The following is a 14201-nucleotide window of genomic DNA, read 5'->3' as shown; positions in this document are numbered from 1 at the left end:
AATTAGAGTGTCACGTTTTACATTCAGTTTTCACAGAAAAATAAAAACGTATAGGTACCGAACTCCTAGAATCTGGAATGATGTTTGTCTTTGAAAAATATAAGTCTTCTTCAAAGCATTTCAATCAATGCAAATTCTTTTTTTACATGATGAAATAATTTATTGGATTAAATTCATCATACATTTTACTGGATTATATAATACAGACTTTGATTTTACATTAGTAAAACATTATTATAATCTGAGGTCATCACTTCCAAGAGACTTAAAGCACGAGTCCAAAAGTTCATCTGTTACTTCTTCAAGAACAGCTGGCTTCCATTTAGGGGAATGGTCTTTGTTGATAAGTACTAGTAGAGAAAAAATGTTTTCAGTTATGCTATTTCTTAATAATCATATTAGAAAGATCATTTTATATTAATCTTAGCATATATGAAAGATAAACCATTGTAGAGATCAGTACGTTATGTATGATTTATGTATTTTCTATTGAAGATAGAACTGATTCATTCGATTTTTTGAATAGAAAAGTAACTTATATTCCCATCTCCTGAAAACAGAATGACTGAGAATCCAACATTAAAGCATTGATTTATTTAATTGGGGGGGAGGGGGTTGTGCCATCCCAGTAGAGGCATTTTATTATTTGTATTCCTCTAGTGAATTTCTGTCAGAAAGAGCAGTAATAATAAATGATTATCTTTTTAAGCCAAACACTGACAAATTATTTAATATAAAATATTCAATCTCAAATCAATCTCAGTGGTGGGTTAGTCTTTATATCACCCTCTCACTGCATGTCCTTACCTCCAATGGCTCCATGTCTGGATTGAGGGGTTTCCACCAAACCCTCTGCACTGGTCCCCTCTCCAGCTATAATGCACTGAGATGTTTCAACTAACTCAAAACTCCGCATACCCTGGAAGGCGCACTGAGCCTTCTAAAGGACTCTCCATGGCTAGGCTATGGAAGTTATACTCGACAATTATATGACAGTCAAAATATGCTTCTGTTTGGTATCTTCTGTTATAGATTTTGCCTGGAACAATCTTACAACCTCACAACCACAACAGACCGTTATTTTTCTTAGCGCAGCTCAATTTTGCATACTGCTACCCATTCTGCCACTAAGCGAAATAGGAATAAATCTGCTTGATGTTCCGAATAACTATTAACTATTTTTATTATTTTAATTATCTTATTTTTATTAAATTATTTTAGTTTTATTAATTTTAATTAATTTTACTTAATTATTTTATTTTGTTATTTTCTACTATCATCTTTATTACTTAATATTACAAAAATTGTCCCAAATAAAAAGAGGTCACCAGATAATATATTTTGCAAGTATCCTAGAAAAATATTGTGTCCAAAGAGCATGTCTTAAACTGTCCCTGCCACCAGTAACATGTCTGAACTAATAGTTTCTGAACAATCTCACTAGGTCTGCGTTGTAATTCACTTGAAATGGACACTCTGGCTTCAAATTTTACCTGCTCGGACACCTTCAAAGAAGTCATGGCCTCGCTGTAAGATAAAAGAAGTAATTAGGTAATTTCCTAGTATATTTTGAAATATAATTTTCTTTCTATATTTTGTTCCCATAGCACTTTTTCACAAGAAAAATATCTTCCAGTAGGAAAGAATATCTGCAGCTCAGGGTTGAATTGTTGGAGTCCTGGATGTTCTCTGGGGTTGGTTGTTTGCTTGTAGATGTTTCATTAGATGTTGCTTAGTTGGGTAATGAAATGTTTGCGGGCAAACAACCAAGCTCAGAGAACATCAAGAACTCCACACACAAAAATATCTTATCTAAAGGCCACTTTTTAATATTGATTTTCAATCTGGTAACATTTTTAGCTTGCGTCTTTGAGCTTCTGGGATGAGAGTGTGAGATTTTGCACAGGATCCATGGGAGGGTTTTTTGGTATAAAGATTACAACTTGAAAATAAGCTGTTGATGGTTTTTCACTGTTGATTTCTGAGCTTCACGTACAGAACATGAGTGAAGAGCAAAGCTCACTTACTGGTGATGAATAGCCAAGTCAGTGAAGAACTGATGGCATGTGCACCTTTCAAATGAAATTATCTCACAGAGTGCATTCCAGATGATAATACTAGAAGTTCATCTGGCAGTATGACAAATAGCACGAAGGGACTATAATGGACTTTGCATCACCCCTGCAGAATGAATCTTCACTGAGTATAGTGATGGAAGTTGTATTAATATGTAAACTAGATGAGCCAGTTGGTGTAGTGGTTAAAATATCAAGTTAAAAACCAGGAGGCTGTAAGTTCCTAGTCCTGCTTTACATAGAAAGCCAACCTCATATACAAAGCCAGAGCCAGGTGACCTTGGGCATTCTCTCTCTCACACCTAAGAAGGAACTAACAGCAAATCATTTCCAAAAGACCTGTCAAAAAATTGCAGGGACTAGTCCAGGTAGTCACCAGGAATCAAAAACTGACTTGAAGGCACAACAACGTGAACGTTCTCTATCAACAAATGGGAGACAGAGGAAGGAGAAAATAGTTTTTTCTTTGCCTGTAACATAGCAACATCTTTTGAATTTCTTGAAAGAACCAAGTTGTTCTGACCCAGCTCCCCAAACACCTCTCAAGTTAACTCAAAGATACCTTTATTAAGAGTGCCAGCAGCCCGGGCAAAAAGTTTCTCTCTCATCGCAAGCTAACAAGTCCGGCTAGAAGATGAATAGATGTCTGCCACATCTGTTCATCTCTACCTCCTGCCTTTTATTCTCAGAGCTAGGGTGGGGTTTCACTATCAGTGGTGGCTCTACCTTTCCAAGGATTGGTAGACAGATTTCCACTGTTCTCCTTTCCTCTGCCTTCTGCGCATCCGTGCATCGGGCACTGGACCCAGCTGTTCCTCCTCTTCTTCATCAGCCACCTCCAGACCTGGGGGCTGTTGACTCTCCATTTGAGGGCTGACAGCTGGTCCAGGTTCTACCTCTGTCTCTATCTCTGCCAGCTCCATTCCCTCTTCTCTCTCAGAGCTCTCAGGTTGCCTTGATGCTGGCCCTGACTCCCACGCCCCCTTGTCCTCTGATTTGGCTGCTGGAGGGGCTGGCGGCCAACAGGCTACAACACAAGTATAGTCAATATAGAATGCTCAACAAACTTTCAGAATTATAGTGTAGTTTTGTGTGAGGTGGGGGAACCGGGAAAAATGGGTAGCAATGTTTTGATTGAACTAGAAACTCAACATTACTTCAGGAAAAAACTCACATGCATTCTTATCTGAGTGGAAACAGTTTATGAAAGATACGTAAAATTGGGTCATCCTGTAGTATATCTGCTTTGTTATGTTGATGAAATAACCAGAAGCAAGGACACTTTCCAAGGTACAATGTACGGTTGTTAATCCCTCAAAAGGTTTGTTCATCAACACTTGACAAATCATAAGGACTTCACTGAAGTAACAATGGCAATCCAGGTTGTTTTAGATCTTGAATTAATCTTTTTAAGTTCTTTTATACATTTTTGGGAAGGGGTGAGAAAAGAGATTTCTCCTTCACAAAGCCACAAGTTGTAGCTGCCGAAAAATAAAGCTTAAGTGAAAGAATACAAACTCCTGGGGGAAAAACGAAGTAGAGAAAGTACACCGTTCAGCTTAATGTCACTTTTCCCACAGCCCACAAGACAGTAGCAACGTCAGACACCAATCTGCCAAATGGATTTCAAATGTGGAGATACATGGAGATATATGTGACTAAAGTGTGATTGATATGGACCCTTCACATCTTGGCTATCATCCTCTTTATTAAAGTTAATATGAAACAATGCTGAATAGAGCCAGTGAAAGAACAAGAAGCCCTGTAACTTGTGCTGCAAGGATAAAATGCTAACATTTAAAATCAATGGTATAAAACATAATTTCTAAGAATTTGGAGGTCAGGCACAAAAGGGAAGCTAATTCCCATTTAGGAACAGTAAACCAGAAGAAAAAAAAATCTGACATTATGGTATAATGGAGTTTGTCTACCTTTAGCTAAAGGGTTTGCCCCTTGTCTTAATATGTTCACAGACAACAGTGTACAAAAATAGAATGGAATAGATAACAGAATTCCTGTTCATATTCTTAGTGGACTATAGGAAATACCAGCAGTCCTGTAAGCCATACTTAGGGACATAAAAATATACTTGGCTCAGAAAGTGCCAAAATGCAACACGTCTTACCATGCATGCTTGACTCAATCTATATTCCATTGTGAAAACATCTTGCAGGTTCAAAGAAGCTCCCTCTTTAAGTTGACGGAAAGTTATCTTGAGTGAAGTTGGGGACATTTTAGCAATTGTCTGCAGAGGGGGGTAAAACAGCTGATGTGTGAATGTTTGATTCCAAAGAAGAGAAACCACATTACAATTTCAGGTCAAAAGATAAAGTAACAAGTAAATTAACCATACAAGATAAAGATAAAGATCCTAATAAAATTGAAACTCTGAAAAACATACATTCAAACACTAGGTTTCAATCATGAAATGAATACTCTTCACCTTATCCTCATCTAAAGTTCTTTGGTGTATTATTTTTCTCATAACAGATTTATAATATTGTAATTCTTCTCATAACTTTTGGCTCAGCCAAATAAGACAAAGCTATATTATGACGGCATACAGAAGGAATATTACAAAAGAAATAACACATCTGCAGTTGATTCTTAAATAAGCTGCTTAAGTTAATGGAGCTCTCAAATCATGTACATGGACAGAACTAGTCACGTTCCATGTACTATTTATCATCCTCCGTACATAAACATGGATTATTAGATGCAGCTTCCTCAATTTCAGTGTCCATAGTGGACCTTTCTCGTGACCAAGTGACCTGATGAAATATGAATGGCTGTGTGTGAAGCTGAGCTAGTCAGAAACCTGGCTGTTGGTACTTAGAGACAATTATTTTACAGTGACTATTGTAAAACGGGTACTAGTAAAGAGGGGAACAGAGGAAAAATTGGCCTGATGAGCACTCCCTTATGATGCCAAAGTTCAATCCTGCTTCTTTTACTTCTCTCAACCTCTAAATGAAATTCTTGGGAGACATCATCAGTATAACTTAGGTTATATTGTTGAAGTGAGAGTTATCGGACACAGGTTATCGGACACAGGCTATGTCTGCAAGAAAACAAGCAAGCTTAGAGAGCACTAAGGACCCGTCAACCTTATCACTATACAGTTAGATTACTGTGATAGTAAAGTAGCTGCAAAGTACTTTTACACTGTGCTGCCTTTGAAGACAATTCAGAAATGGCATTTGGTACAAAATGCAGTAGCCCATTTATGGACAAGTAAGAATGACTGTAGCCACAAAACACTTGTGCTAAGGTCACGGATTAGCTTCCAGTGGCAATGTCTTTGAAAGTATTAGCTTACAAAGTCTTACATGTCAACGTCTTGATTTTAATCTATAAAGCCTTATATGGCTTGGTACCCAGATATCACAAGGGCCATTCCTTCCAAAAGGAATGGCATATTCCTCCCATTCTACTTTCTTAGTAGTTCCGCATTTCTGATGGGTGGGAGAGACAGGGTTGAAAACAGGCCCTTTCTGTAATGCTACCGAATGAGATTAAGCTAGCAGACATACTGACAGCATTTTAGAAAATGGTTAGAACATTTATTCTTCTGAAGAGCTTTTGGAGAACAATAGGGTTGGGGCAGTCTGTAATTTCCCTTTTGTGGTACTTACTCTTAGTGACATGCTTTTAGGTAATCATACTACATTGATACATTTTTATGTTTTTTATAATTTTAATTACTGGGAGTATTTGCCAATTATGGAAGTATATAAAATAGATACTGTGTACATATAAAGCTAATGCTCTCTGGGTACCAATGGCATTAAAAGATCTGTGTGAAACACCGTACTTAGTTACGATGCATTCATGAAAAGGAATGCATCTCTGTACAAAGGGTCAATGTACAACTATTTTAAAAAACAGTCTTCTTTAAAGAACGAAAGAGAGTTGTAGTAACTGATGTAAAAAGGTTCATATAATAACATGGGGAGGACCAAGAAAGACTTGTCAGGAGACTACTGGATAATGATGAATTAAAATATTTAACCAGCGGACTAGAGAGAAGACAAGCAGCATCGGCAGAACATTGGAATGAGGAAATGGCTGCCTTCCTCTGGATTGCAATTCTCACTATCCCAATTAGTATGGTTGAAGGCTGGGAACTGATGATGTTCAGAGTTATGATGGTAATCAAAAAGTAACTCTGTGACCAGTCCTCACATTTACAATGTTTGTAAATCTGTGAAGCAAAGGAAATCTGAAATAAGATTGCAAGCAAAGTCTCGGTTTAGTGACTGATTTGTTTACTAAATATGTTCCTAGTCCCAACTGCAGTTGCTAACAAGGGGAACTGCAACTGGCAACTCCGACGCTAAGCAATGTGATCATAAAGCACAATCTCATATGACTACTGACTTACAACAGCTGTTGCAGCCATTCTGGTTGCCACCATTAAGCAAATGGTAATGATCACCATTTGTAACCTCCTGTCAGCTTTTCTGCTAGCTTTCCTCGTCAGAAGCCAACAATGAAGGTTACAAATAATTATTGCGTGACTGCAGGATCTACAACCATCGTAATTGCAAGCCAACTGTCAAGCACCAGAATTGTGATCACAACCATGGGGACATTGCAATGTCCACATGTAAAAGGAATGGTCTTAAGTGTTCTTATTCAATGTTATATAAGTTTGAAGGATTGCTGCACATGTGATAATTAAACAAATACTACATGGAAATATGGATATACCACTATACCGGAGCCCAGGTACTCCACAAGTGGGAAGATCCAGGTTTTAACCTACCCTGAACCATGGAAAGTCACTCTGCTTCAGCACAACCTATATCATAGAGTTGTTATGGGGAAAAGAGGAGGAAATATAGCGTACACTACCTTGAGCTCCTGAATGAAAGACTGACCGTAAATCAAATAAAGAAATAATGTGTTTCAACAAGTTGAAGTGGGAAAGGCTGTTTTGGAAGATAAGTTTGATTTTATGTATCTGTAGGCTTTTGGATAAAATATTTAAAGCACTATTATTTGTTATTAAAATGGGCAATATTTGCTTCAAGAAGTTTGCTTGGTGCTTGTTGATGGCCCTACAGTCACCGAGAAGTGAAAGATGGAATTGTTTTATTTGCACTCTGTGCTTCAGTTGGAGCCAATTTTTGAGGCACATTCTCTTTTAAAAGACAGGAATGAAATCAAAACTTTTTCAGCTGAGGGGGACTGAAAAAAATCTGTCCTTGGGTAAGGTGATATACAACTTCCTTTCTTGAAGGAGGGGTCCTCTTGGGTCTGGAATGGCCATCTGTGTCTACTGCCAGATAAGGTCTATGTAAGTTTTTCATAAAATGTAAATACAGAAGCTTCAACAATTATAGAATGTTGTTATAACATTCCATCTTGAAGCTAGTTGTGCTCATCAGGCAAAGGAACAGATTTACCAATTGCTGTTCTTTTTATAAAAACATTAAAACTACTAACCCATTGGAACAAGTGGCAGGTTTCCAGCGTTCAACCATTTTTCTGCTCCTGATTACTGAGTTTTCCTGGTTTTTTTTTTCTTCCAGATGTCAGCTGATAAAAGCAGTGACCCATTTTGCTTAGGCCTTTAGATCTGCTAATATGCAGTTGCTGGGCAGATCCTGCAAGCACAAGCAGGATAGTTTTATACCTCTGGTTTTTGAATTCATGAGTCACTACCAGCTGGCTTAACAGGGAAGCAATGAGAGGACAAATATTCCTCTGCAAAATAGCAAAACAAAGCAAAGCTCACACATACACAAAACCCCAAACAGACCAGCTTATTAATAGCATCTACTTTCATCCTTAACGTTCCAGTTCCTTTATTTTTCTCTACAGTCAGGAGCTCATTAAAAAGGGATAATTTAATACTGAACTATCCTTTCAATGAGAGACGTCTGCAGAGGATACACACCATTTATCCATTTTATCTGAAGAATCCAAGCTCTTGTCACTTATAATGCATGAAATCTGTGGCATTTTGCCCTCTGTATCCATCACTGAACTAATGTAGACGCAACTTTATTTGAAGCAATAATCAGAACGAGCTTAACTGAGTTTGGCTGAAACCTGAAGCCTACTCGTAACATGGAATAGAGTGGAAATCCTGAAAAATTGCAATGCATACTAAAATACAGGTAGTCCTCAACTTACAACAGTTCGTTTAGTGACCAAAGTTACAACTGTACTGACAAAAGTGACTTATTTTCATGCTTAAGACTGTTGCAGCATCCCTATGGTCATGTGATTTACATTGGATGCTTGACAACTGATTCATATTTATGATGATTGCATTGTCCCAGGGGTCATGCAATTCCCCTTTGTGACTTTCTGACAAGCAAAGTCAATGGGGAAGCCAGATTCATTTACTGAAATAACCGTGTTACTTTTTTCAGTGGTGAAAAAAGTAAGGATCTACATTTAGGCAAGAAAAATCAAATGCACAGGTACAGTATATGTGGTACCCTGCTCAATAGTAGTAACTGTGAGAGGGATCTCGGAGTCCTAGTGGACAACCATTAAAATATGAGCCAGCACTGTGCAGCAGCTGCCAAAAAAGCCAACATAGTTCTAGGCTGCATAAACAGAGGGATAGAATCAAGATCACATGAAGTGTTAATACCACTTTATAATGCCTTGGTAAGGCCACACTCGGAATACTGCATCCTGTTTTGGTCGCCACGATGTGAAAAAAGATGTTGATATTCTAGAAAGAGTGCAGAGAAAATCAACAAATATGATTAGGGGACTGGAGGCTAAAACATATAAAGAACGGTTGCTGGAACTGGGTATGTCTAGTCTGATTAAAAGAAGGACTAGGGGAGACATGATAACAGTGATCTGATATCTCCGGGGCTGCCACAAAGAAGAGGGAGTCAAGCTATCCTCCAAAGCACCTGAGGGAAGGACAAGAAGCAATGAATGGAAACTAATCAAGGAGAGAAGCAACCTAGAACTAAGGTGAAATTTCCTGACAGCTAGAATAATTAATCAGTGGAACAACTTGCCTCCAGAAGTTGTGAATGCTCCAACACTGGAAGTTTTAAAAAAGATGTTGGATAACCATTTGTCTGAAGTGGTTAGGGTTTCCTGCCTAGGCAGGGGGTTGGACTAGAGAACCTCTAAGGTCTCTTCCAACTCTTCTATTCTATTCTATTCTATTCTATTCTATTCTATTCTATTCTATTCTATTCTATTCTACTCTACTAATTTAACAACTGCAGTGATTCTCTTAACAGACTTGGCAAGAAAAGTCATAAAATGGGACACAACTCACTTTAACAAATTTCTCACTTAGCCACATAAATTCTGGGCTCAACTGTGGTTGTAAGTCAAGGACTACCTGTAATGTTGGCAACATTTGGCAAAACTGAAGCAATTTGGTATAACTTACTTCAAGAGAAGCATTAGAGCTTCCAATTTCTTCAAGACATGGAATTCTCTACTTGGCTCTAAAAGCTCTGGCCAGGAGCGGAAAGTATTGAAAGACCTTGGAACAATACAATGCATAGCAATGAATTACTATTTTCCCACTTCTCACTCCCTACTGGTTTCTAAGCAGCAGCAGCCTCTTTATTCACTCCTGGATTCTCTTTATTTCCAGCAGCTTTTCAAGCTGTAGCTTTCAAAACAGCACCTCTGCAAATTTCAGGAGACCTACATTCTCTTCCTGTTTGCAGGGGATCCTTTGAAACACTGCACTCGGGGAAAAACTAATAGTCAATGTGGATTTCTCCCCAAAAGTAGCTTATTTTCTATTTTTGTGGGCTTCAATTTGAGGCAATCCTGCGTGAGTCAGGATAGTTTATCCATCGCCAATCTTCTGATTCTACAGACTAAAGTAGAAAGTCTGTTTTTCAGAATAAGCCTTTCCTGAAACATTAACAAGCTGGACAGCTTCACGCACCGATGGTTCAAGGTAAATTCTAATGAAAAGATGAAAAGAAACAGCTGAAAACATGAATGGTAGGGAAAGTACTAAGAAATGTGTCACTGACTCTTATTAATACATATATATTGCAGATAGTCAAAATTAAGGATTTGAATTGAGATGAATAAGATAGATGTAGAACTAATCATTTAAGGGAAAGACAGACTATAGCTAACGGGTGATTAACTTATTCTTGATAAAAAATACTGTCTAAGAGAGAGATCCTGTTTTTTGCAAGGAGGATTTAAATCTGGGTAAGCTGCAGCACCTGGTATTCATCAACTCATGCAGACCAAGGAGGGGGGGGGAGGAATGGGCAGGCTCGCAAAACAGCAGCATCCAACTACAAGGTTTGAGAAACAGCTTCTTTTCTTCATTGTGGAAAGAATAATAATGGATGATTGAACAGCTGTGCAGTCAAGAGAGGGCTAGAAAGGAAGCTGCCCTAGATTAAGGGGATCTTCTGGTAAATTGCAGCTTTACTAATCAAGCATTTCTCCTGGGTGCAATGTTTATAATTGAGTCTAGGAATATCAGCCCTTTGAGTTAAGCAAGGTCAAGAAATGGGCCCCAGAAACGTTATTTATTATTGTAGAATAACAGAATCTTGAAAGTTTGCCAGGGCTTCTCTCTGCTCCATCTTATAACTGAATTGAGTTCCACTCTAGCCTATCAATAAACGTAACATATTCTGGATTGCCATAGTGTTCAAAAGTCCAGAAGATAGAAAATTATATTTTGTTTTCTTCATTTTCCCCTTAATAATCACTTATTAACTTTCTGCACAACAACAAAGACAAAACATAAGAATTTTTTACATCAAATCATACAGTAGATTGAGTTTCATTAATAACTGCTTCAGGGTGTGTGATAAGAACCGATATCATGTGGATGGACTTGGGGAAGGAACATTCATCCCTCTATAGGTTTAAAATGACAGCATAAGTAGTAGTTGAATCCAACCTAAAGTAATGTTTTACAAAAATAAAAGAAAAATTGAATATACAATGGATGTCATGGGCTTTGCTCCTAGGGAGGTGATTGCAGAATTGAAGCCAAAATAGATAACACTGTGAAATATCCTAGTTTTGCCTTATTCTCATATAAAAAATTGCTTTTAATAGCAATTATAATTCTTGTGTTGCTATTTACTTATGCAAACGCATAGGCATTGCAAAAATATTTCTTAAACAAATTTTTCTGTGACTACAGGCAAGCATATATACCGTGTTTCTCCAACAATACGGCCTCCACCAATAGGAAGCCCCAGCATGATTTATTGGCATAAAATCAAATTAAGCCCCTCCCCCAAATTAAGGCCCATATTAAACATGCGAAATGGGGGGAATGGCGGGGGCTTGCCGTTAGGAAGTACTTTGTTGCATGCCCGGATATGGTGCTGCCTGCGTTGGTGGAGCACTTCATATCGGGAGACCTTCCGCCACCGTTAATTTCCCTTCTCCCTTGCTGCCGTAGCGTTACAGCAACGCCGTGGCGTTTGGCGCAGCCACGTGCAGCCAGTCAGGGCTCATCCCTGCAACCGGAGCCCTGAGGAGACACTTGCTCAGGCGCTCCTGTGGCCGCCTTCCCTTTGCCTTGAAGGTAAAGTGAATTATTTTAAAAACCTCCGCTCATCCCATCAGGGCGCGCCAGAGCCGTGCGAGCTGGGCAGAGCCGGGAAAGCAAGCCGGGGTGTTTCCTGGTTCTGCCCAGCCCGTACGGCTCTGCCGCGCCCTGGCGGGATGAGCGGAGGTTTTAAAATAATTCACTTTACCTTCGAAGGCAAAAAAGGCGGCCACAGGAGCGCCTGAAGCCAAGTATACCAACAACAAAGGCAAATCCTCAAGGTGGGCTGGAGGGAGGTGGCTACGTGCCCCCCGGGCTGCTTCAATGCAAGGTCCTAACTTGCAGCATCCTGCCGTTGCCGCCGCGTCCTTTTCGCCGCCACCTCCCTCTCCGACTGCGAAACTCGTGTGCTTCGCCAAACGCTCCGAGCGAGGCGAGCTCTTTCATACATAGAGAGGAAAGACGCCGACGTGCTCCGAGAGGCTGGCTCTTTTCTCTTAGCCGAGGCTGACATCTGACTGAATATCCCGCTCCTTTATCCTCACGACGGGGTCGGCAGTGACGCTCTCTGGTGCGGCCACCTCAGCTTGCCAGCCTTGCCCCGCTATGAGACGATACTGTGACAGCTGCTGCTGCCGCACTCCCTTCTCTTTCCTCGCCTCTCCTCCTTCCCCGGCAGGAGTGTGCGCGCCTGCTGCCACTGCCGCCGCTCCTGAGGCCATCTGGAGTGGGCAGGTGGGAAAGCAAGCAAGGTGGCTGCGCTGTCTTCTTTTTCCCTCAGCGAAGCGCCGCCGCTTGCCGCCGCCACCTGCGATGGGCGAGGAGGCGGCGGAGGCACCCGAAATATCACCAAGGCAACGAGTGCCTCCCCGCCGGGCCCTCTGCTCATCCCGCCAGGGCCGTGGCAGAGCCCTGCGGACTGGGCAGAACCAGGAAACACCCGCGGTTTGCCTGCCACGGCCCTGGAGGCACTTCCTGTCAGCCTCGGCTAGAGAAAAGAGCCAGCCTCTCGGAGCACGCCGGCGTCTTTCCCTCTCTTTTTATTTTTTATTTTATTTTATTTTAAATTTTATTTTTAGCCACAGAATCATCAGAGAAGCCATAGAGATTGAAAAAAGACCAGAAAGCATGAATAGAAGAGATGATTCCACCAGGCTGTCAATCATTTGGAAGCCTGCACTCACAAACAAAAAAATCTCCACACCACAAGCCAGGCAAACACCTGGGCACAAACAGATCCCCCCTGATACCTCCAGCTCAAACACATCCCAACCAGGCACCCAGATGAAACCCAGCTTCCTAACTAATGATAGCCGTCCATTTACCCGAAGCCAAGCTGCACTAAAGGCCTCCAATAAAGTAACACAATGCTGCCAGCCAATCAAGATACAAAAGAGCCAAAAAACAGACAGAAGATATTAGAGACACCAATCAAGCAGAACACAGCAAACTCCGAGACCAATAAACACAGACCAAGACTCCCAACCAATCAGGATGAAGAAAAAACCATTCTGGCACAGCAATAGGCTGCCCCAAATTTAAATCTGAAACCACTGTAAAAGTCTGACTCACAGACGGACACAATACAGAAGCCTGATGATGGCAGATGAGATTCTGCTGAAACGTTGCTACAACTTTAAAAGAACAACTACAATGACGTGGGAAAATACCCGAACAAAGCCGAAGGCCATACATGTAAGTACCGCGAAAATTTAAGAATGAATATGAATATATATATATATATATATATATATATATATATATATATATATATATATATATATATATATATATTTGTTTTCTGAGGTTCTCGCGGGTATTTGTATGTGGATCTTTGTTATTCGGTTTTCTCACAGCGTAAGATTGAAGTATCTAGGCACGTTTCGATGAAGTCTCATTCATCATCTTCAGGCTTCTGTCTTCAGCTCTGTGCTTCTCACTCTGAGAAGCACAGAGCTGAAGACAGAAGCCTGAAGATGATGAATGAGACTTCATCGAAACGTTGCCTAGATACTTCCAATCTTACGCGGGAGAAAACCCGAATAACCAAAGATCCATATATATATGTATGTATGTATGTATGTATGTATGTATGTGTATGTGTATATGTATGTATATATATGTATATATATGTATATGTGTATATATATGTGTGTGTATATGTGTATATATGCAATACATCTATAAATAAAATAAATAAATAAATTCCCCTAAAGTTGCTCTACCAATAATGCCTCCAATAGCAACTTGTTTAATATTATGGCTTTGATTTTATTTGAAACATACATAAGAACTATGGAACCCAAAAGTTAAATTTCACCAAAAGCACAATGAAATTATAAGTAATCATTTGTTCTCTCTCTCTCTCTCCCTCCCTCTCTCTTCCCCCACCTCTCCATGTATATATGTGTGTATATACATACACACAAAGTATGTAATTGGGACATGTAACAACTAGAAATAACAAAATCAGTTCCACTACCACAAATTCAACTTGACTAAAAATAGATTGTAATATGAATGGTAAGGTTATTTTTATATATTATATGTTATACAATAAACTTTTTTATGTTTACGTGTGGGTACAGCATGTATTTGTTAGCCCAGTTTCTTAGTTCCATCTGTACAAATTTAATACA

The 14201-nt window shown here is 39.6% G+C and overlaps 2 protein-coding genes across 8 annotated transcripts in view; one reads left to right on the top strand and one right to left on the bottom strand.

The window, feature by feature from the left end:
* AKAP19 (A-kinase anchoring protein 19) overlaps positions 1-14201 on the top strand; it is a 69803-nt gene that overhangs the window by 22886 nt on the left and 32716 nt on the right. For 3 of the 6 annotated variants that reach the window (XR_015746472.1, XR_015746474.1, XR_015746473.1), the window contains one exon: positions 1445-1551. The exons of 2 other annotated variants lie outside the window; for them this stretch is intronic. The gene's annotated coding sequence lies outside the window, so the exon portion shown is untranslated. Of the gene's footprint in view, positions 1-1444; positions 1552-9926; positions 10160-14201 lie in introns of those variants that run through there. One more of the 6 variants, XR_015746478.1, reaches the window with a different exon arrangement.
* Positions 138-14201, bottom strand: part of HIBCH (3-hydroxyisobutyryl-CoA hydrolase) — a 50190-nt gene continuing 36126 nt past the window's right edge. For both annotated transcript variants that reach the window (XM_026668002.2, XM_026668004.2), the window contains exons 12-14: positions 4201-4320; positions 1494-1527; positions 138-350 (exon numbers count right to left, since the gene is read on the bottom strand). In XM_026668002.2, coding sequence (XP_026523787.1) covers positions 235-350; positions 1494-1527; positions 4201-4320 — 270 coding nt within the window. In that variant the 3' untranslated portion in view covers positions 138-234. The remainder of the gene's footprint in view (positions 351-1493; positions 1528-4200; positions 4321-14201) is intronic.

The sequence above is a fragment of the Notechis scutatus genome, chromosome 1 (genome assembly GCF_049901735.1).
Source record: "Notechis scutatus isolate UNSWTSFEM ecotype Mainland chromosome 1, rNotScu1.2, whole genome shotgun sequence".
In the NCBI taxonomy this organism is placed as follows: Eukaryota; Metazoa; Chordata; class Lepidosauria; order Squamata; family Elapidae; genus Notechis; species Notechis scutatus.
This window is presented reverse-complemented; position numbering and strand designations above follow the sequence as displayed.